General features: G+C 56.0%; 3 protein-coding genes across 7 annotated transcripts in view; 2 read left to right on the top strand and 1 right to left on the bottom strand.

Moving 5' to 3' along the window:
• The window catches only part of EMID1 (EMI domain containing 1), a 46,469-nt gene extending 37,854 nt beyond the window's left edge, over positions 1–8,615 (top strand). For both annotated transcript variants that reach the window (XM_044921077.1, XM_044921076.1), the window contains exons 14-15: positions 3,442–3,526; positions 7,934–8,615. In XM_044921077.1, coding sequence (XP_044777012.1) covers positions 3,442–3,526; positions 7,934–8,058 — 210 coding nt within the window. In that variant the 3' untranslated portion in view covers positions 8,059–8,615. The remainder of the gene's footprint in view (positions 1–3,441; positions 3,527–7,933) is intronic.
• A 299-nt stretch (positions 8,616–8,914) lies between these two features.
• On the bottom strand, positions 8,915–14,116 carry RHBDD3 (rhomboid domain containing 3). 2 transcript variants are annotated; one of them, XM_044921169.1, is made up of 6 exons: positions 13,886–14,116; positions 11,745–11,927; positions 10,729–11,112; positions 9,611–9,773; positions 9,235–9,522; positions 8,915–9,148 (listed from the first exon to the last, which is right to left on the bottom strand). In XM_044921169.1, the coding sequence occupies exons 2-6, from the start codon at positions 11,884–11,886 to the stop codon at positions 8,971–8,973; spliced, it is 1,155 nt and encodes a 384-aa protein (XP_044777104.1). In that variant the 5' UTR covers positions 11,887–11,927; positions 13,886–14,116; the 3' UTR covers positions 8,915–8,970. The 2 variants fall into 2 exon arrangements, with proteins under 2 accessions (XP_044777104.1, XP_021559215.1); XM_021703540.1 differs by lacking the exon at positions 13,886–14,116 and having other exon boundaries at positions 11,745–12,195.
• A 297-nt stretch (positions 14,117–14,413) lies between these two features.
• EWSR1 (EWS RNA binding protein 1) overlaps positions 14,414–18,959 on the top strand; it is a 29,387-nt gene continuing 24,841 nt past the window's right edge. The window contains exons 1-2 of one of the 3 annotated variants that reach the window (XM_044921139.1): positions 14,414–14,493; positions 18,870–18,906. In XM_044921139.1, the coding sequence (XP_044777074.1) occupies positions 14,481–14,493; positions 18,870–18,906 (50 nt within the window). In that variant the 5' untranslated portion in view covers positions 14,414–14,480. The remainder of the gene's footprint in view (positions 14,494–18,869; positions 18,907–18,959) is intronic. The other 2 variants (XM_044921138.1, XM_021703510.2) reach the window with 2 other exon arrangements.

Genomic DNA, 18,959 nt, shown 5'->3' with positions numbered 1-18,959 from the left:
TTGCCAATATGGACACGAGCTGGGGGTCAGGTAGACTGGTGTGAGCCCAGCCCTCTGCTTCCCCTAGGCCCCTTCATTGGCCACTCCCACTCTGGGAACATGTTTCCTACTCAGCCCAGGAGAGGTGGGAGAGGTGAAATGAGGCTGAATTAGACTATGCAGCTCCATCCCCGCATGGGGATTCCAAGAGAACAGATGCCTGAACGGCCCCAACCCAGGCCTCGAACTCAGGACCACCTTTGGGAGGGGCCGCCTAAGAGGTAGCAGGGCCCTTGCCCATCTTCCTGCCTCCCCTTCGCCCACTGTACTTCTGCCCCTGCTTGCCACCTGCCTGAGGGGGGCCTGCTGGGCTGGGGTCAGCATGAGGCTTTGAGGACTGGGGGACCAGCTCTGTTGGGGATAGGTGGGCATGAGGTCCAGTGTGGGGAAGGGCCCTGAGGGGGCCACTCTCCACCTACCAACCCCCAGGTAGACCTGAACCACTGGCCCGACTGTGGCTCAGCAGTGACACCCAGTGGTCATGAGCATGAACTGCAGGCACTGCCCCCAGAGCGACTGAGCTGAACCAGCCCATCTAGACCAAAGCTTGTACCCCTCATTCAGACAGGAAAAACTGAGGCCCAACTCCGCAGAGCAAATTGTTGGCAGAGATGGAACTGAAGCCCAGGATTTTCAGCTCCCAGGACCGAGGAAACCAGTCCCTCCTCGGTGGGTGCCAGGCCCCAGGCTGGGCACCATAGACATATAGATGTGATTTGGACACAGCCCCCACCCTCAAGGTGCTCACAGTGGGAGGGTGGAACAGACCAGTAACCAGCGGCAACAGGACAGAGATGGCTCAGCTGTGATGGGGGACGATTTAGCGTCCTCCTGGAAGAGGAGATGGGGGCTGAGGCCTGAAGGGTGCATTAACCAAACAAAGTGTGTTCAAGCAGAGGAGAGAGAACATCATGTTCAAAGTCCTTGGGGCTGGAGTGAGGCTGGGGTATTCAAGGAGCTGCAAATACTTGGCATGGTACAGTGTGACAGTCAAGGGGTGAGATGGAGGTCAAACAGGCTTTCAGGACTTAGGAGGCCATACTGAGGAATTTGAACTTTGTCCTGCGGACAGTGGGGAGTCATTGAAGTATTTAACAGCAGGGAAGGGACACGGTCAGATTTTTGTTTGCCAACAGTTCCTCTGACTGCCGTGTGGAGAATAGATGGGAGAAGGGGGCAATACGGGAGAAGCAGAAAGAGAGACGCCAGGCAGGAGTCTGTTGTGGTCATCCTGGCAAGAGACTGTGGGGGCTGGAATTGGCAGGGGGTACGGTGAGGACAGATGGATGTCCATAGACTAAGCAATACTTGGTGCTGGCTTGACTGTGAGGGGGAGCAAGCCCTTAAGGCAAACTTTACAGTAGAGAGCCCAGAGAAGCAGCCCCACTGGGTTCTGTCCAGGGAAACTGGGAGCTGTCTGTGTTAAAGCTGAGTGGGGGTGTCCAACAGGCCCTGGATATTCAATCCAGGCTGGGAGGGGACTGGGGCATTACCAGTGCAAACAACAGGCCACCCATCTTGGAAGGGATCCAAATAGCAGGACTTAGTTGGACATGTTTTCTCTAATTTTCTTTTTTTTTTTTAAGATTTTATTTATTTATTTGAGAGAACACTAGCAGCGGGGAGGGGTAGAGGGAGAAGCAGACTCCCCACTGAGCAGAGAGCCTAATGCAGGGCTCAATCCCAGGATCTTGGGATCATGACCTGAGCCCAAGGCAGACGCTTAACTGACTGAGCCACCCAGGGGCCCCTTAGCTATTTTTTTTTAATCTAAGATCTAATCAAGATTCATGCATTGAACTTGGTTGTTACATCTCTAGTGCCTTGTCATCTAGAACAGTCCCTGTCCTTTTCTTCTTTCTCTTGACTTTGTCTTTTTGTGAATATCCCGCCATCTAGAGTTGTCTGATTGTTTCTTGGTGATGAGATGCAGTTAAATGCTCTTGGCAGGAGCACCAGGGGACACCCTCTTAACAGGACATTCAGGATGTCAGCTTGTCCCACCGTCCATGCCCGGAGTGGCTTAATGTAATTTTTGAAGGTCATCTATTTTTAGAGCCTGCTCCTGTAATACTTGAAGAGTGATTACTTTGGTGTGTGGCCCATGGTGACCCTAGGCATTAGGCTGCAGTGGCCAGTTAGTGGCCCGAGGGTAGCCCCAAACTGGTGATGCGGCCAGGACAGCTGGGTTATAATGGACAGTCCCAGCAATGCTACAGCAGGCTCATGGACATGTTGGGCGGACTCTCAGTTGTTAGATGTTTTGGTGAACCCTAAAGGGTCAGATTTCTGTTGTAGCAATAGGCATATTCTACCCCATCCCTTTATTTAGTCTGTACTAAGTAAAGGACGCTGAGAGAGACTCCCAGATATGTCAGGGCTGGAATCACTCTATTTGCTGTCCTTGTGCTCTGTTGGAATTAAGATATCAACATTCTGGAACTAGCTTGAGTCTGGACTAGGAGAGAGGAAGGAGTGAGGGAGTGTGGACGTTCAGCCCGACCGTGGACCCCGTGCTGGGGAAGGAAAGGACAGACAAATTGGAAGTGAAAGTGAAGACTAGCAGGAGCCTGGGGTGCCAGCTGACGTTGCTTGGAGGGTGGGGGTGGGGGAGGGGCTTTGGGGGCCCACTGCCACATCCCTGGGCCTGGGGGCTGCAGACCCAGAGATACTGCTTAGAAGGGAGGGTGGGGTTGGGGGCCTGATTCCAGGACATGCAGAATATGGACTTGGAATAGTCCGAGCCCAGGGAGGGATGAGCCCAAAGTGAGAAGGGCTGGAGAGTGGACACCTGGGCCTGAGCCTCAGCTTTTCCAGCATTTTAAGCACAACTTCCCAAAAGTGATGCCACTCAAACATTTTCTCATTTTACTTGTACATATTCATTTTGATGTGAATGGAAAGGATATCCGTCAGTAGCCTGTTCCCACTGATGGAATTCATTAGAGTGAGATTAATGTAGTATTAAGGCAAAAGTGACTCAGTTTAAAGACTATTAAGTAAACGAGAGTGCATGGGGCCTAGGGATGGGGCAGGAATCATGCAGGTATCAGGCAACAGAGATTCAGGGGCGCCCCGTGACAGTCTCCAGGGCAGGCTCTGGGATGGCAGTGCAGCCCCTGAGAATCGGCAACCCCTTGCCACCCGTGCAGGGGTGTGGGCAGAGAGCAGCCAGCTGGAACCCATCAGGACTTACTGAGGGGGCTGCTTCCACCTGTCTTGCCCCGCCCCCCTGCCCCCGTCCTCTGCTGGTCTTATCCTGGCTGTCCGCGGGGCCCTGGGCTGTGGCAGGTGGTGTGGGGCTGAGGTGCATGTCCAGGGTGGGGCATGGGCCACCAACAAGCTTTGCAGGGCCCCCTCCCTTGCCCCCTTCACGGCTGCATCTGTCTCTTTCCTCCGCAGGGGGAGGGGTTGCACCAACTACGCGAGGCTTTGAAGATTTTAGCTGAGAGGGTTTTAATCTTGGAAACAATGATTGGGCTCTATGGTGAGTAGAGACAGACAGACGGACAGACAGCCCAGCCCCCACCCGCTAGCCTTCCCCAGGCCCTCCGGGGGTGGAGCTGCCTGGACTCAGCCATGAGGCTGGAGAAGGTGCCTGCCCTAGGCAGGTGAGGACCTGAGAGAGCAAGGCCACCCATCCCTCGATGGCTGGTCCCTCCCCGTGAAAAGGGGGCCCTAGAGACCTGGGCCCCCCACCTCTGTGGTCAGACCTGGGCCTCCGGGCATTGTGGGTAATGTGGCTTCCAGGCCTGCAGGGGAAGCAGAGGTGAAAGATTTTGAATTTGGAAGAAATTAGGGGCAATGGAGCCAAACTCCAGACCAGCAGGGGGTTGTGGGTAACCAAGCCAGACTGCCGCAGAGCAGGGGATCGTGGGTAATAAAGTAAGGGGGATTGTGGTAACAGAGCCAGACTGCAGCAGAGCAGGGGGTCATGGGTAATAAAGTCAGGCTTCATTCAGCTCTCCAGAAATCATGGGTAACAGAGCCAGTCTCCAAGCCCACAGGACAATAGGTCATGGAGCTAGACTCCAGAAATACAGGGGACTGTGGGTGATGAAGCCAGGCTCAGGCCCCAGGGTACTCCAGGTACTATAGCCCCCACTAGTTTCGACCTCCCCTCCCCCAGAAGCCCCCAGAGGCTCCCACAGGGCAGGCCTTCCTAGCCCCAAGTGTCTCCCTTACAGCTGCAGGTCCCCCTCTGGTCCTCCTAACCCATCCTGCAGGTCCCTTCAGGGAGAGAGCCAGACCCCCACCCCAGGCACTTACCCACCAATGTCGCCACCCATCTGCTCACTTGAGGAGCCAGGCAGGCCCCGTCCCCACTTAGAAGGGGAGACCGAGGTCTCGATAGAGACTCACACCCGGGCTCCTGCCTCGAAGCTGGCTGGTGCCTGGCCCCTACACCCTGCCCTCGGCTCCCCGGCCCAGCCCTCGGAGGCCGGACTCGCACCGTCTGCTCTTCTTGATCTCCCATCAGGCTCCTAGCTTACAGAGCTTCCTGCAGCAGCAGGCTCAGCTGGAGCTCCTGGCCAGACGAGTCACCCTGCTGGAAGCCATCATCTGGCCAGGTAACGGCAGGGCGGGCAGGTAGGGGCGGTCCCTTCCAGGAAGGGCCCAGGGACACAGAAGTCACCTCCCACTGGTGGCCCTAGGCCAGCAGACACTCCTTCTCTAGTCCTTCCCGCCAGCCAGCAGACAGACAGACGGTGCCTGACACCTTGTGTCTGACACACAGTGTCAGACAGACCTAGTCCTGTTGTCGGGGAGTGTAGGGTACAGGGGCACGGGGGGGTCACCCTGGAACTGTTAAACCTGGGGTGAGGAACGCCACGGTGGAGTGAGTGCTATGAGAGCACAGAAGTGCCCCAGCCCCAGGCTGGGGTGTGTGGGGGAGGGCATCTCAGAGAGGGCTTCCTGGAGGAGGTATCCTCTAAATGAACCTGAAAGGCAAGGACAGCAGGAGTAAACAGGCAGAGGACAACACGAGCCAAAGCCAAGAGGCTAGACTGTTCTGTGAGCTTGCAAGGGAGTGACAGCTGAGGCTAGAGAACCTGGCAGGCCCCAGTCTGAGAAGGCTCTTGAAGGGAGGTAGAAGGTATGGAAGGAGATTAGACACCAAGTGGGCAGCACCCCTCCCGGTGCCTGGCTTTTCATGGTGGGGCTAAGGAGGGTTCTCTCCCATTAAACCCGAGCCTGTGGGTGGCCGTGGAGAGAGGCAGGGATTGGCCACCCTCAGGGCTGAGCTCCAGTCCTCACCTACCCACGAAGAGTCCTGTGTGGACAAAGGCCTGGAGGCTGGAAGAGGCCCCCACGGCCGCCCTCCTCCCACCTCCAGCCGCCCCGTCTCACAGCCCAACCCTAGTACATCAGAGCACAAAGGCCTCGGACATCATGTCCACCTTCACATCTATTTTACAGACGAGGAAACTGAGTCCCCGAGCAGGAAGGAGGGCCAGGATGACAGCCAAGCCTCCTTCATTCAGCAAAACTGTAGGGCACACCTACTGAGTGCCAGCTCAGGGTGGCCACTCTGGGCCCATCAAGTGAGGGGGAATCCTCAGGGTCTATAGAGATGAGGGCCATGGGGGACAGGAGCACCAAAGGATGTGAGTGAGCGGCAATCCCCTCCGGCTGCAGCGTGGAGAAGCCTTCCTGGCAGAGGGGACACTTGCGTTGGGTCACGGAAGATCCCTGTGAGTGTGTGAGCACAAGACAGAAAGGGCAGCCCTGATGGAGAGCCCTGTGTGCACAAAGGCCTGGAGGCTGGAAGGGGTGTGTGGTAGGCTTCCCAAGCTCTTCCCACCTTGCCACGGGGCTTCTCTAACTTTTAGAAACATCAGTGGCCACCTTCCAGACCTCCTCCCCCTCTTACAGTTCAGGGCCCAAGGACCAAATCCCAGGCTTTTTCAGGTGCTGTCCTCTCGGGAGGACAGGGAGAGGACCCAGAAGGGACACACTGTAGCCTTGGACCTGTAGCCCATCTCCACTTTAGTCACCTCTGTATCCAGCAGCCCAGGGAGGGAGTGCTGGTCACCTGAGAAGGGCCACGCCCCCTCGCTGTGGCCACCAGCCTGGGAGAGTGACCCCACAAGCCAGCTCGAGTTGTGGGCCTGGAAGGGGAGGGGAGAGGGAGGGAAGCAGAGAAGAAGGAACTTTCCCCATTGTCCATTGTACACAGCAGGTGCTAACTAAAGACCCAGATTGAGCTCTCATGTTTAGGTTATAATCAGTAATGAGGAGATGGTAACAGCCGTCACACATCTGGCCCACCAGGCTGGGGGATTTATATCCAGCCCTGTAACAAGCTTGCTGGGTGGGTGACACCATGCCCATTTCACAGATGAAGAAACAGAAGTACAAAGAGCTCACGTGATTTCCTCAAGAGTCACAGCAACAGTAGTGGTGAGGCCAGGGATCCACCGTGGGTCTGTCCTCAGAAGGACTGGCTCTTTTTGCTCCATCAGCAAAAGTTCGTGGACACCTCTGCTCTGCCAGGCCCTGAGCGGGGCCCAGGGGAGACCACGGGCCCTGAATCTGATTGTGTCAGAGTAGCATCTCATGACCAACTCACAGTGGCCAGGCCTGCAGGAGAGCTGGGTCAAAAACACACCTAGTGACCATAATAATCCAGCATGCGAAAACCACTTTCCACTCCTGGTCACCTTAAACCCTTACCACAGGGGTATGACACGGTATTATCCCCATGTTGCAGATGAGGCTCAGAGATTCTGTGACTTGCCCAAGACCACATCATTGGTACATGGTGGGGCCAGGACTTGGCCCTAGCTGATGTTGGAGCCTGAGCTCCCTGATTTAGGGCATGAAATCTCCCTTGACTGTGACCACACACACCTGTCTGTCCCAGGGGCCCCAAATTTCAGCCCAGAGGTGTATGGGAGGCTGGGGCACACAGGGTCAGAGTGCTAGACAGCTAGGATTAGGAGGGTATAGCTCACTCCCCTGGCAGTGCCCCAGTGGGAAGCTGGTGCTCACCAGAGTCCAAGTGTCTGTCCTTCTGAACAGGACTTTGGAGGCTCAGCCAAGTCCCCCATCCTGGGGCTCTGCTCTTTGAGTGTTCCTCTCGCCCTGGAAAAATAGCCCATCCCCACCTACCTGACCTACTTATTTAACTTAGAGGGGGACCGAAGTGTTAGTGGCAGAAGACTTCTTGAAGGAGGTAGGCCTTGCTTGGGTGTTGAAGGATGAGTAAGAGTTTTCCAGGTGGCAAGAATGCCAATTATTTAGTTTCACTCTTGTGGGACAGCTCATTTCCAGGTTGGGGCCAAATTAGAACTAATTTCAATAATTACTGGAGTTGGCCAGGACCTCAGAGTACATCTGGAACTATCCCTCCTGGTTTTAGAGATGAGACAGTTGAGGCCCTGGCAGAGACTAGACTTGCCCAAAGCTGTCAGTAGGTCAGTGGCAGAGCCTGGCCTTTCTAAACTCTTCCTGACCACACGTGGCCTCACCCAAGGAGAGGGGGAGAGTGAGTCTATTCCCTGACCTTAGCTTACCCAGCTATGAAACAGGGATGATTCAGGGCACGCCTCTGCCCCCAAAATGTGGGAAAGGACTATACTTTTATGGAGCATTCGCTCCGTGCTAAGCATTTCAGAAACATGGCAGGTTCATTGATCCTTACTTGATGGAGAAAATCCAGTAGAGGCCCTGAGTGCTCTCACTGGGTGGGGAGCTGATAACTCCCGGGGGCGGAGGGGAGGCACTAACCAGCTTGCAAACACCCTTCTTTCTCACAGCTCTGCCTCCCAGACGCCAGGGCAGAGTGCACCTGGCAGAGTACCGAGCGCCCCAGCCCCCCGAGGGCCGAAGGGAGACGGGCACCTCACACAGACCTCACTAACCCTGACTCTCTCCTTCCCTCCGGCAGAACCAGAGGGGTCGGGGGCAGGCCCCGTCGGCACAGGCACCCCCAGCCTCCTGCGGGGCAAGAGGGGAGGACACGCGGCCAACTACCGGATCGTGGCCCCCAGGAGCCACAGCGAGAGAGGCTGAGGGCGGGGGCGGCCCTAGGGGCAGACCAGGCCAGGCTTCCCTTCCCAGCCTGGACTTGGCCAGCTGCCTCCAGGGACCGCCCATCCATATTTATTAATGTCCTCAGGGTCCCTTCTGCCACCTAGGCCTTTGGGATGGGCAAGTCTTAGTCCTGATTCCCCGTGCAAGCCTAATATGAAGCTGAGAAGGGACAGTGGACTGAGAGGGAGGGGCAGCTCAGGCAAGAGGTGAGGCCTCGCTCAGGGCCCTGGGCCTCCATCTCCCTCTGTGAAGTAGGATGATGCAGGCCTGCAGGGGATGGGGGGCAGGTTCGAGGCTTGCCACCCCCTCCTCCCCAGCCAAACCTCGGGGAGCCCACCGTACCCCTCCTCTCCTTGATTTCTGGTGCTGGGTCCCCACCCTGAGCTCAACAGGCAGGACACTGGGGATTCCTTGCATAGGTCCTGTCCCCCCGCAGCCCCCAGCCCCTCCCATGTCCCAGGTGGGGGTGGGGGCATGGAGAGGGAGGGGCCCCCTGGAGGTAGAGGTCTCCAGCCAATAAAGGCCCCCAGTCTGATGTCCTGATGTCCCACTGGCCTGGTCTCAGTGTGTGCTTAGATGGGGTGCGGCTGGGCTGGGCCAGGAGCCCCTTCCCTCTCCTCGGTGGCCTTCCCTGCCCACACACAACGCGGGGCAGGGTGGGGGGGAGGTGTGTCTCCACACATCAAGGAGCTGTTCTCCTGTAATGGGTCATTCCTTCACTGCGCATTCATTCATCCCTCCCCCCTGCTGCGAGCACAGGAGAGTCAGACAACAGCTGCCCCCAAGGAGGTCCAGGCTGAAAAATGACCTAGTCTTTATTCTGAACAGTACCAGCGTGGGGTGCCGGAGGGGGCTCTCCCGCACCACACCGCGACCCTCGGGCGGACAGGGCTAGGGGGGACCAGGACCCTCAGGGTGAGCGGGCCCACCCCTCCCCTGCGTCACCAGGGCCTCAGTGCCCACCTCCCTGCCAACCAGCAGCGACACAGCACCCTCCACTCGGCCTGTGGCTGCCAGTGCCAGCACCGCCTGCTCTGTGGGGAAGCCCATGCGCTCCAGCTGCTGCAGCCTGGGGGGCGGAGGGAGGGAACGTCAGGGCCACCTCCAGCCCCTGCCCCAGGGCGCCCCCCCGCCCCCCCGGGCCACCCGCCTTACCGCAGAGAGGAGACGGACGACTTAGGCAGCCATAGCGGGGTCTCAGAACACGGGGCTGGCCCGTCAAGGAGTGAGGCCTGGATCCCCTCCTGCAGCATCTGCTCATCCAGGGCTGCCCACAGCGGGGTCCCTGGGGGGAAGCTGGGCCCGGCCCAGGCCAGGCCCACCTCTGAGGAGCCCTCCCAGGTCGGCTGCACAGGCTCCAGGCCTGGCGGGCGCTGGGCCGAGCCTTCACCGCGGGACCAGAGGCTAGGGGAGGCCATGTAAGGAGGTCCAGGGGTGGGAGGCCTGGAGGGGCAGAAGCAGAAGAGGGCCTGACTGCCAGCCCCCGCCACAGCTTCTGCCAGCAGGGCAGTGTCTTCAGTGTCGCGCTCACCTCACTCCGGCGGGATGGGTGACGGGCAGCTCGGCCCGGCCACCTGGGGTAGGAAGGAGTCTGAGCGGCCAGCACCCGGCCAGGGCCCTGCACAAGACGCCCTCCTGCAGTGCTTGCAGCCGCCGGTCCGACAGCTCCAGCCACTGGAAGGCCCCGGCTGCGTCTGGCTGCCCAGGGCAGGGCGGCTGGTCAAGAAAAACCAAAACCAACCAGCAGGGGGGGTGCCGGGAGAGATCCAAACTGCATGCCAGGCCCCGGGCCCAGTGTGTGCCAGCCATTCCCTTGTGTCTCCTCACCCTAGTCAGCTCTCGGGAAAAGTGGAGGCCCTCAGGAAAGGAACCCGCCAGAAGCTACTCAGCATGCAACAGGCGAAGCCAGGTGTATCTCCCCACAAAAGCGGTCTCCCCCCCCCGCCCCGGTTTCAGCCACCCGCCCCCCCTCCTGCCTGCTCTGTCCCCAGAGCCCCGTGAGACTACTCAGGTCCGACTCAAGGCCCACCCTGGGGCCCACTGACACCCCCCCATTGCCCTCTGCCAGGGCGACATACTCCCCATGCCAGGATTCAGCCAGGCTCGGCAGCTGGTGTCTCCAGGCCCAAAAACACCACAGGGGGGTCAGCCTGCGCCCACTGTTCTCTCCAAAGGCACCATTTTCCCCCAACAGGCATGAAGCATCTTTGAAGCAAAAGCCTGTATTTAATGCACCACAGGTGTTCCCCCTTTCAGCGCTGAGCCCCAGGCTCCCTCCCACCCTGGCCTTGTACTTCCTTCCTGGCCGGCTCTCTTTTTCACTTCTCTTCCCCTGATCCCCTCATCCTGCACATCGTACCTCAGATGCTACCCCCACTGGGGAGGGCCAGGTTGGGTGCCTGCTTGGGCCACCCTGGCCCCCCTGGGCTCCCCTTTAAATGGTAGTTGGCACCTCCCCCTGGTCATTGGCCCTGAGCACCCCCTGCCCGGAGCCTGGCTAGAGAACCCGGAGATGCTCCCGGAATGCGTCTGAGCCACTTCCCAACATTGTTGGGCCTGAGCACCCTGTGCCACTTCCCTCCCGGCCACCTTGGGGGCCCAGCCACGGAACCCAGGTCCACACGGGCCCTGAGCCCTGGCAAAGGATACAGGCCAGGCCAGCAAGAAGGCCACAGAACAGCTGCAGGAAGGGTGGCTCGGAGCTGAGCAGTGGTGTCAAGGCGAGCAGCAGCCAGGGCAGGAGCCATGGTGGCAGGATCCCCTGGGGCTGGCGAGGGTGGTGACCCTGCCCAGCCAGCATGGCCAGGTGGACCGGCATGTAGCCACAGCCGCCGGCTGCACTGGACACCCCAAGGCCCGCCAGCAGCACCCCCATGAGCCCGGCAGCCAGGGCGAGCAGGGCAGAGGCATGCAGGAACCGCAGCGTGCCCAGGTGGCACTCCTGCCACCAGCCCAGTGTGGGCAGGAGCAGCAGGCTCAGGAGCAGGCCGGGTAGGGCCGTGTGGCCCAGAGCATGGGTCAGCAGCCGGTGCGCTGGGGGAGAGAAGGAGCGTATGTGCCAGGTTAGTGGCCCTAACCCCCAAGGCTGGCCCAGGTTGGCAATTACCCTCTGCAGGACGCCCGCTAAGCCAGCCTCCTCTCCCCAGGAGCCAAAGTGCCCACTTCGAGCACTTTAATTACTCATGAAGGGGACCAAGGGCTTCTAAATGCTCCAACTGCTCTCCTGCTGTGTTAACCAGAACAGGCCGGGCCCACCAGTCAGTCTTCCCAAGAGCAATCCGACTGTGGATGAGTCACTTAACGTTTGCTGGGAAGCAGGCACTCCACGGGGGTCACCCTTTAAACTCCCAGCACCTCCTCGACATTCTCATACTAAGCTGAAAGCCTTAGTTCTTATTTTAAGGGAAAGCCACCAAAAAGGGAAGCCATCTGAATAGAATTCCTACTTACAGGCTCCCACCCCTCTGCTGGCCCCTCTGGTGCTCTGCCCTCCCTGCTTGGCTGCGGATGAGCTGGGCACGCTCCTGTCCCAGGCCAACCTTCCCCCATGCACTGAGTCCTATCCCTGCTTGACCAGTGCAGGATGCATGGCGCTTCTGAGAGCCAGTCTCAGGCCCTAGAGCAAGCCTCCTGCCTCCTCCAAGGCCTAAGGGGCCAGCCCTCACCCTGCCAAGGCAGCAGCTCCGGGGCCAGGGCAAGGCTGGGGCCAGCCCCCACCAGCCACAGGCTGCTCAGGAGCAGCATCAGAACGGAGGAGGCTAGAGGCAGCGCCGGGGATGGTAGGCCGGGGGGGCCTCGGGCACGCATAGCGTGGCTGAAGGTGTCAAGGGTGGTCTTGAGGCTGTGTGCTAGGGGTAAAGGAAAACGATAACAACAGTTATTACCGCAATTTTTATCCAACTCCTTCCACCTACCCTCCGGATAGCCCCATTTTACAGAAGCAGAAACTGAAGCTGGAGAGGCAGGCCCAGCAACTCGCCCATAGAGGAGCTCAGATGCTAACCACATGCTTAGCCATCTTGCCATCACCTCTGCCTGTGTGTGAGGATGGGGAGGGGCTGAGCCAAAAGGGCTCTGAAGAAGAGCCTGGGGTGGGAGGCACAAGGCCAGGGAAGTTGAACTGGGGCTCTGGACTCCCAAAAAGAGGGGTGCAGCATCCCAGGGCAAACTCAGGGCCATCTCCAGCTTTCCTCTGCCTCCCTCCTCCCTGGAGCTGCAGACCAGCCACCTTCCTCACTCCTCCCCTCCACCGGGCCCAGCCTTAGAGCTCTAGGTGGACTCGGCTGCCCTTGACGAAGGGGGTGAGGCCAGCCAATGAGCAGGCAGATTAGGAAGGAGGTGAGACAGAAGGGCTGGAGGAGGGGCAGGAATCCCACACTCTGAGTACATACAAAGCGACACTGGACAGAGTCATCCCCTCCCTCCAGCTTTGAGCACAGCCCCTCTGGCCCTAGCCCCCCTTTTCACAGAAAGGTTCCAGGATCCCCTCCACTGCTCCCTGCTGTGCATCCCTGGACAAGTTTTCCATCCTCTGAGCCTCTCCTTCCTCATCTGTAAAATGGGGATTATGAAAATCCTCTCCTCATAGGATGAGAAAAAGGAATGGACGAAGGCAGGACCCAGCCCACAGTTCCTGCTCGATAAACTGTAGCCATCCCAGCTGACTGTGGGAGGTAGAGGTAGCCACCAGCTAGTCCAACCAGGGGAGGCCTCAACATGGAAGCAGCTGCTCCAGCCTAGCTGGTTCAAGCTCTGGCCCACAAGGCACAGGACTTGCTAAAACCCCCCCACCCTTGGCCAGGCCTGTGTCAAGACTCCCAGTGAGCTGATTTCATGAGGCAAGAAGCAGAATCCCAGAGAGACAGGAAGACTGTTTCATCTGCTCCCTTGCCAAGGGCAACCTCAGCATCAAAACCCACCTGTCAGTTTCCTGCCGGAAAAATGGAGAAAGCTCCTTGGCCTGCAATGTCCCTCCCTCCATCTCTCCAACAGGCAAACTCCTATTCACCCCCTTGAAGCCCAGTTCAAATGCCCCATCTCCTGCTTCATGGATCTTATCCTATCTAGTAAGCACAGCTTGGCCTGTCTTTCTTCCTGGGCAGGAAGTCTAGGCAGAGGGCAGGTGGGAGTGCCCTCCTCTTACTCATCCCCAAGTTCTCCATATGTGTTCACTGAGAGACTCTAGCTTGGCTCCAGGTCCCACTGAAAGATTTGGGTGAGCCCTGCCCTTCCTTGGACCTGGGTACCTACCTGGGGAGACTAGATTGAGTCCAGGAAGGCAGACAGATGCCAGCCTTGCCCAAAGCCAAGACACCCACTGAAAGCCTCCTCTTGCACCCTCAAAACCACCCGCCAATAGGCACTCTACAAGGCTGAAAGACTTGCCCATAGACAAACAGAACTGGAACTGGAACCCTCTGGGCCTCAATGTCTTCATCAATAAAATGGGGCTGTGCACCATCAGGCCCTGCCTACCTTACTGGGAAGCTCGGAGGACAGAATGAGAAGACTAGGATGGGGTAGATTCTTCCGAGTGACAGAGAGAGTGGGGGTCCCAGGGTGTGGGTCGGACTCAGCTTTGTGACTTTAGGAAAAGTACCCAAATTCCTTGGGCCTCAGTTTCCCCTTCTGTAAAAACAAGGGTATTGGATGGGGGATTAAGATTAAAGGGCCCTCTCAACCTTGACCGTTACGGGGAGGGGGGAGGGGTTCTCGGGATCGGGCTCTACCTTCGGGGCCTCCCATCTACCCCACCCGCCTCCGCCCCCTCCCCCTCCGGCCCAGGCCACGTGTCCGGGGTACTCACTGCAGAGAGCGCCCCCCGCCCCCGGAATGCCGGGTGGGGCCCCTGGCTGGGAGTCGGGACTCCAGCTTCCCGGCAAGGCCCGAGAGCCCCAAGCCCATTCTGCCTGCACTCGGGCGCGTGACCCCGGCCGAGCCGCCGCGCCACCCCCTCCCCCGCCGCCCGCCGCCCGCCGATTAGTCAGCAGTTGTTCTAGGCCCGGGTCCCTTCCCCCAGCCCTCCCGCCGGCCTCCGTGTCCCTCCAAGGCAGACTCTTCAGAGACGGTCCCTAGAGCCAGCGGACGAAACCATTCCGAAGAGCTTAGCCTTGTACGGAGAATCTCTCCGGCTTGATACCAGTACCCGCTCACCGCCGCTCCAGACCCTTCTGTGCTATTTTGGCCCGCACGTCAAGTCCAGCGCCCTTTAGAGAGCATTAGGACAAGAGCTGCGGGCGGGAAGGACGAGAAATCTGTGGTTCTTCCCTCCTTCCCTCACCCCCGTGGCCTGGCCCGATGGTAGCGCCCGAGGTTGCGGGTTTCGCGCCTGCGCAGTGCGGCGCCAAGAGGGAAAGTGAGAGGGAGACGGACGTTGAGAGAACGAGAAGGAAGGAGAGAAAATGGCGTCCACGGGTGAGTGTGGTGGAACTGCGGTCGCGCCGGCTACTGCCGGGACGCCCAAATCTGGGGCCGCTCGTCTCTAGGGGTGGCCGGGACGACTGAATGGAGCTGCCGAGAAGGGTGTGAGGTACCCGCCGCGGCCCGACGAGCTCGAGGGCCCGCGTTCCTCTCCCCTCCCCCCACCGGGAAGGCCGGTTCTGGAACCTTCCGGCGCCCCCGGCGCGCGAGGTGCAAGCGGCGGCGGGAGCGCGCGGGGCCTGCCGCGGTCTCCATTGTGTGGCGGCCGTCGGGCCCCGCGCACCCGGTCGCCCGCCACGTGGGCGGGGCCTGCGGCCTCCCGGGCCCCGCGTGGGGGTTGGGGAAGGGCTGGGCAAGGCCTCGAGCCTGGCACCCCTAAGCCGGAGGTGTTGGGGGGGGGTCGACGGCCGCTCGAGAAGCCGCAGCAACGCTGCTCCTCTGACTCTCCCCACCCCCTCCCATTTCCAGGGAGGCGGCTCAAGCCGGAGGGCGACTTTGCTTCTTCGAGAAGCGGGGGGGGGCGGGGGGGGCAGCAAATAAAAACGGCCTCGCGGGTTTGTGAGCCGAGGGGTGTCGACCTATGAGCGGGCGCCCCGTAATGGCCTGGTCGGCTGGGGCGTCCGGTGCGGCCGAGCTGCCCTCTCGGCGGGTTCCAGCCCCAGACCGAACTTCTGCCCGACAGGGTTTTGGGCGGAATGTGCTTCCCCCTTCAGCGCCCCCCCAAATCGGCGCCCCCACCCCCGGGCTTCTTCGTTTTTACTCTTATTAATCCCACCTCCTTTCCTCCCTAAAAAGCAATTAAGTGCTTCCCGGGGCCGTTTTTCAGCAAACGCCGAGGGAGATCCGTTGTATAAAACGACCAACCCGGATCGCGAGGCCAGAAATCCCTACCGAAAGAAAATTCTGGCCTCTTTGACCTAGGAGAAACAAAAGGCCCGAGTTGGCATTTGAATTATGCTTAAGCAGTCGTCTCGCAAGTTTCTTCGCCTAGATTAAGCCGGCAGGCTTGTTTATTTCGTGGTTTGCTAGAAGAGGGAAAGGAGACGCGTGCTGGACTTTGAAAGAAAACCCGGGGCGGGAGCTCGAATGTGATAATCTAGGGTGGTCTTGTATACGGCAGTTGTTTAAGCTTGTAACCTAAACAGCACTTGCAGTTCGCAGCCTGTTGGTGCACTAACCTGCGGTTATTGGTAGGGTGGGGCATTTTTTGCCTCTGGGGGTATTCTTAGGCCACCTAACACCGGACCTTAGAAGCAGTGGGAGAAGTCGAGGGAAGACCGGAAAAGCTCTGGGTCCTTCCGAGATTTAATTTGAAACGGGTCGAGAATCCAGCAACTTAAAGACAATTTAAGTCTTCCCGAGCTGTGTGATCAGTAAACAGGCAGGTAAATGCCGGCGGTTAGTGCCAAGGTTCAGAGTGCCCCTAGAAGTGAGGACTCTGAAATACCACAGTCCAAGACACATCCTGGTGGGATGTGGTTTCCGAAACGCAGGGCCCTTTCCACCTTCCTCTTCCTTGCAGTGTTTGAATTTGGGAAGGGAGAGTGCTACTCTGCCTTCCCTATTGAAGCGAGGGGAGTCAAAATGTGTATGGTGAAATTTTTGCGTGGCTGGACATGCCAGTTTCTTGGTTTAATTTGCTCACTGTTTATTGGAAATCTCCATGTACTATATTAGAATTACAGTTGTGTTACACATAGACACACAGTAGTAGGCCAGCTGGAGGAACTTTGGGAAATCACATACTTATCTGGACTTTGGCTTCCTTTCCTTCAAAATGAAGGAGTGAGGCTAGATCTTTTTAAGAGCTTTTTGAGCCCTTAACCTCTTGACATTATAGCAAAGTTTTTGGTTCCCACAAATTGCCCCATACTGACTTTAACTCCTGACGTAGCTTGAAGCTCTAAATCTCTACTGTCGATAGTGAGTACTCTAAAGTTTCTAAAAGCCACTACTTTAGGTAATGTTAGATGTTTTTTCTCTTCGTGTATATTATGTATAGGAAAGTAGAGTATATGTCCAGTTTAACAAAGAATTACAACGCAAACTCCTCTAAGTCACCACCAAGAAAGAGAACATTGCCAGCACTTTAGAGGCCCCCTGGATTACAGCCCCTTCTTCTCAACCTGTCCTGTATTTTTAGTGAAAGTCTTCAGCTGCACATTTGGGGGTTAAAAACAAAGCATGACTGACTGCTAAAAAATCTAACCATTGTGTAAATAACATTTTTGAGCCCATATAATGTTTGTGAGTTGTAGGTAGATAACATAAGTTTTCAGGAAACAAATTTGCTACCTCCTTTAGCCCACCAGTATGGGACTAAATGGGATGGTTTCACACGGATCTGAGATCATTCGTTGTTCTGTATCAGCTTTGCCAGTTTTCTGCTTTACATAACTGTTCTTGTGTAAAAGTCCTCTTGCAAAGTTGAACTTCCATGTCAGCAATTTAGAATCATTTCTCATGAGACACCTCAGCAAAACGTAGGTTGAAATATTTTTTGATGCTTCATTTGTCTGTTTCGTAAATGCCTCATGGAAAAAGTGATTTGCATTTACTTTTTATGTGGGACATAGAAAGCAAGAGTTGTAGTGCTATTGAAAATGCCTTAAGGTTTAACCTTAAAATGCCATTAGATTGTCTTAAATCAATTTATTCATTATACAAAACCTTTAGGCAGTTGATTTGATAATGATGAATCAGGGTTCTGAGTTAAGGATGTACAGAGGAAGGAAAGTAGTTAAGGTAGAGTGGTAGAAAGGTGAGCCTACTTTAAAAGATGGATTCAGCACAGTGCTCTCAGGCCAGGTAGACTTTGAGGCAGGCTTTGGATAGAGTGGGGGTAGAAACCCCTCCCTGAAGAGCTGAGATGTCCATTGTTGCTTTCAAATGAGGGGCTACTTTCCGATTGGAAAAGAAAGGACCCTTTCGTTCAGCACTAATGGCAGTACTGTCTTCTAGCATAGAATAAGGTATGTATTTCTTGTGGAGAGCAAAGATTGGGTAGAATTTTTTAAAATATTTTTAAAGGGGCGCCTGGGTGGCTCATATGGTTAAGTGTCCGCCTTCGCCTCAGGTCATGATCTCAGGGTCCTGGGATTGAGCCCCTCATCCTGCTGAGCAAGGAGCCTACTTCTCCCTCTGCCTGCTGCTTCCCCTGCTTGTACACTCTCTCTCTCAAAAAAAATCTCGGGGCGCCTGGGTGGCTCAGTCCTTAAGCGTCTGCCTTCGGCTCAGGTCATGATCCCAGGGTCCTGGGGTTGAGCCCCACATGGGGCTCCCTGCTCAGCGGGAAGCCTGCTTCTCCCTCTCCCACTCCCCCCTGCTTGTGTTCCTGCTCTCACTATCTCTCTCTGTCAAATAAATAAAATCTTTAAAAAAAAAATACAAAAAATCCTTAAATTTTAACATACATGTATGTTTAGTTCAGTAGTGCTGTGAAAAACGTCACCATTTTGTTTTCTGTTTGTTTTCACTACTCGTATAGACACCTCAGTGGACTAGTTTTTAGTCCTTTTTTGTGCATGTTTTACATTTCATATGAAAAGGGAAATTACAGGAAAGATTAGAAAGAGAAGAGAGGGGAAGAAAAGTAAAGTTGTGGGCCTTTTTTTTTTTTTTTTTTTTAGTTGAAATCATTGTGAGTTTTAAAAAGATGTTGTTACCTAAAACCAAATTACTCCCAAAAAGATTACATGCTTTGTTCTCTGCCTTAACTCTGCTGCAATTTATGTTGTGTTTGGCTTTTGACTTACTATAGAGATGTAGCCCTGATACAGTCAGGAAATCCTTTAAAATACTGGATTGGGATGACTTTCTTTTTTGCCATTCCATGTCACAGCCCTGCTCTGGAATTATGGTTCGTTTTCAAAATGCTGAAGTGAGGGGGTGATAGAAAAACTAGTTTTGGGGGAGATGTAGCTACTGTTGTAACCAGTCTGATGTTAAACATTGTAATATCGTGGCATGCCTCATTTTTATATGAAGGTAAAACTTCTGTTGGTTCATCTTGTTTTCTGTTAGTCTTAGGATGATGGTCATGTATTTGAAATGACAGCCTGCAGTTAAGGGGCCCGGGAGGGAATTGTGGTCATGGGAACCTTTAAAGTATCTGCCAAATCAGCTGATCTTGACCTCATTAGCTGGCACTATATTTCAAACTTTCTGAACTTTAACTGGCTTAGACTTATTTTTTTGGTTTGGTGTTAAGAGAGAAGAGATACTCATTCGGACCTGTGTTGGCCTGTACTTCCTCTCTATAAACAGTTGAAAGAATTTATCTTCTTCCACCTGAATTTCTCCTCCCCTTTTTTTTTTCTTCTCCTTGTCTCTGCTGACTTCACATTATTTTCTCTCCTTGTTTTCTCTAGATTACAGTACCTACAGCCAAGCGGCAGCCCAGCAGGGGTAAGTCAGTCTTTTTATAACAGTCCTTTAGGTGTGACTGATTATAATGTTTT

Source organism: Neomonachus schauinslandi, chromosome 14, assembly GCF_002201575.2.
Source record: "Neomonachus schauinslandi chromosome 14, ASM220157v2, whole genome shotgun sequence".
In the NCBI taxonomy this organism is placed as follows: Eukaryota; Metazoa; Chordata; class Mammalia; order Carnivora; family Phocidae; genus Neomonachus; species Neomonachus schauinslandi.
The sequence above is the reverse complement of the archived record's forward strand: the minus strand, read 5'-3'. Positions and strand labels throughout refer to the sequence as shown.

Bases quoted from the DNA above. Each gene is read 5' to 3' on its own strand.
- RHBDD3 (XM_021703540.1), bottom strand. From the start codon at position 12,105: ATGGCAAGATGGCTAAGCATGTGGTTAGCATCTGAGCTCCTCTATGGG. The intron at 11,113-11,744 runs GTGAGGGCTGGC...TCTCTCCCCCAG, and splicing joins GGAGCTGCTGCCTTGGCAGG to CGCACCGGCTGCTGACCCAT. The intron at 9,774-10,728 runs GTATCCTTTGCC...CTGGGCAGCCAG, and splicing joins CCTTCTTGCTGGCCTGGCCT to ACGCAGCCGGGGCCTTCCAG.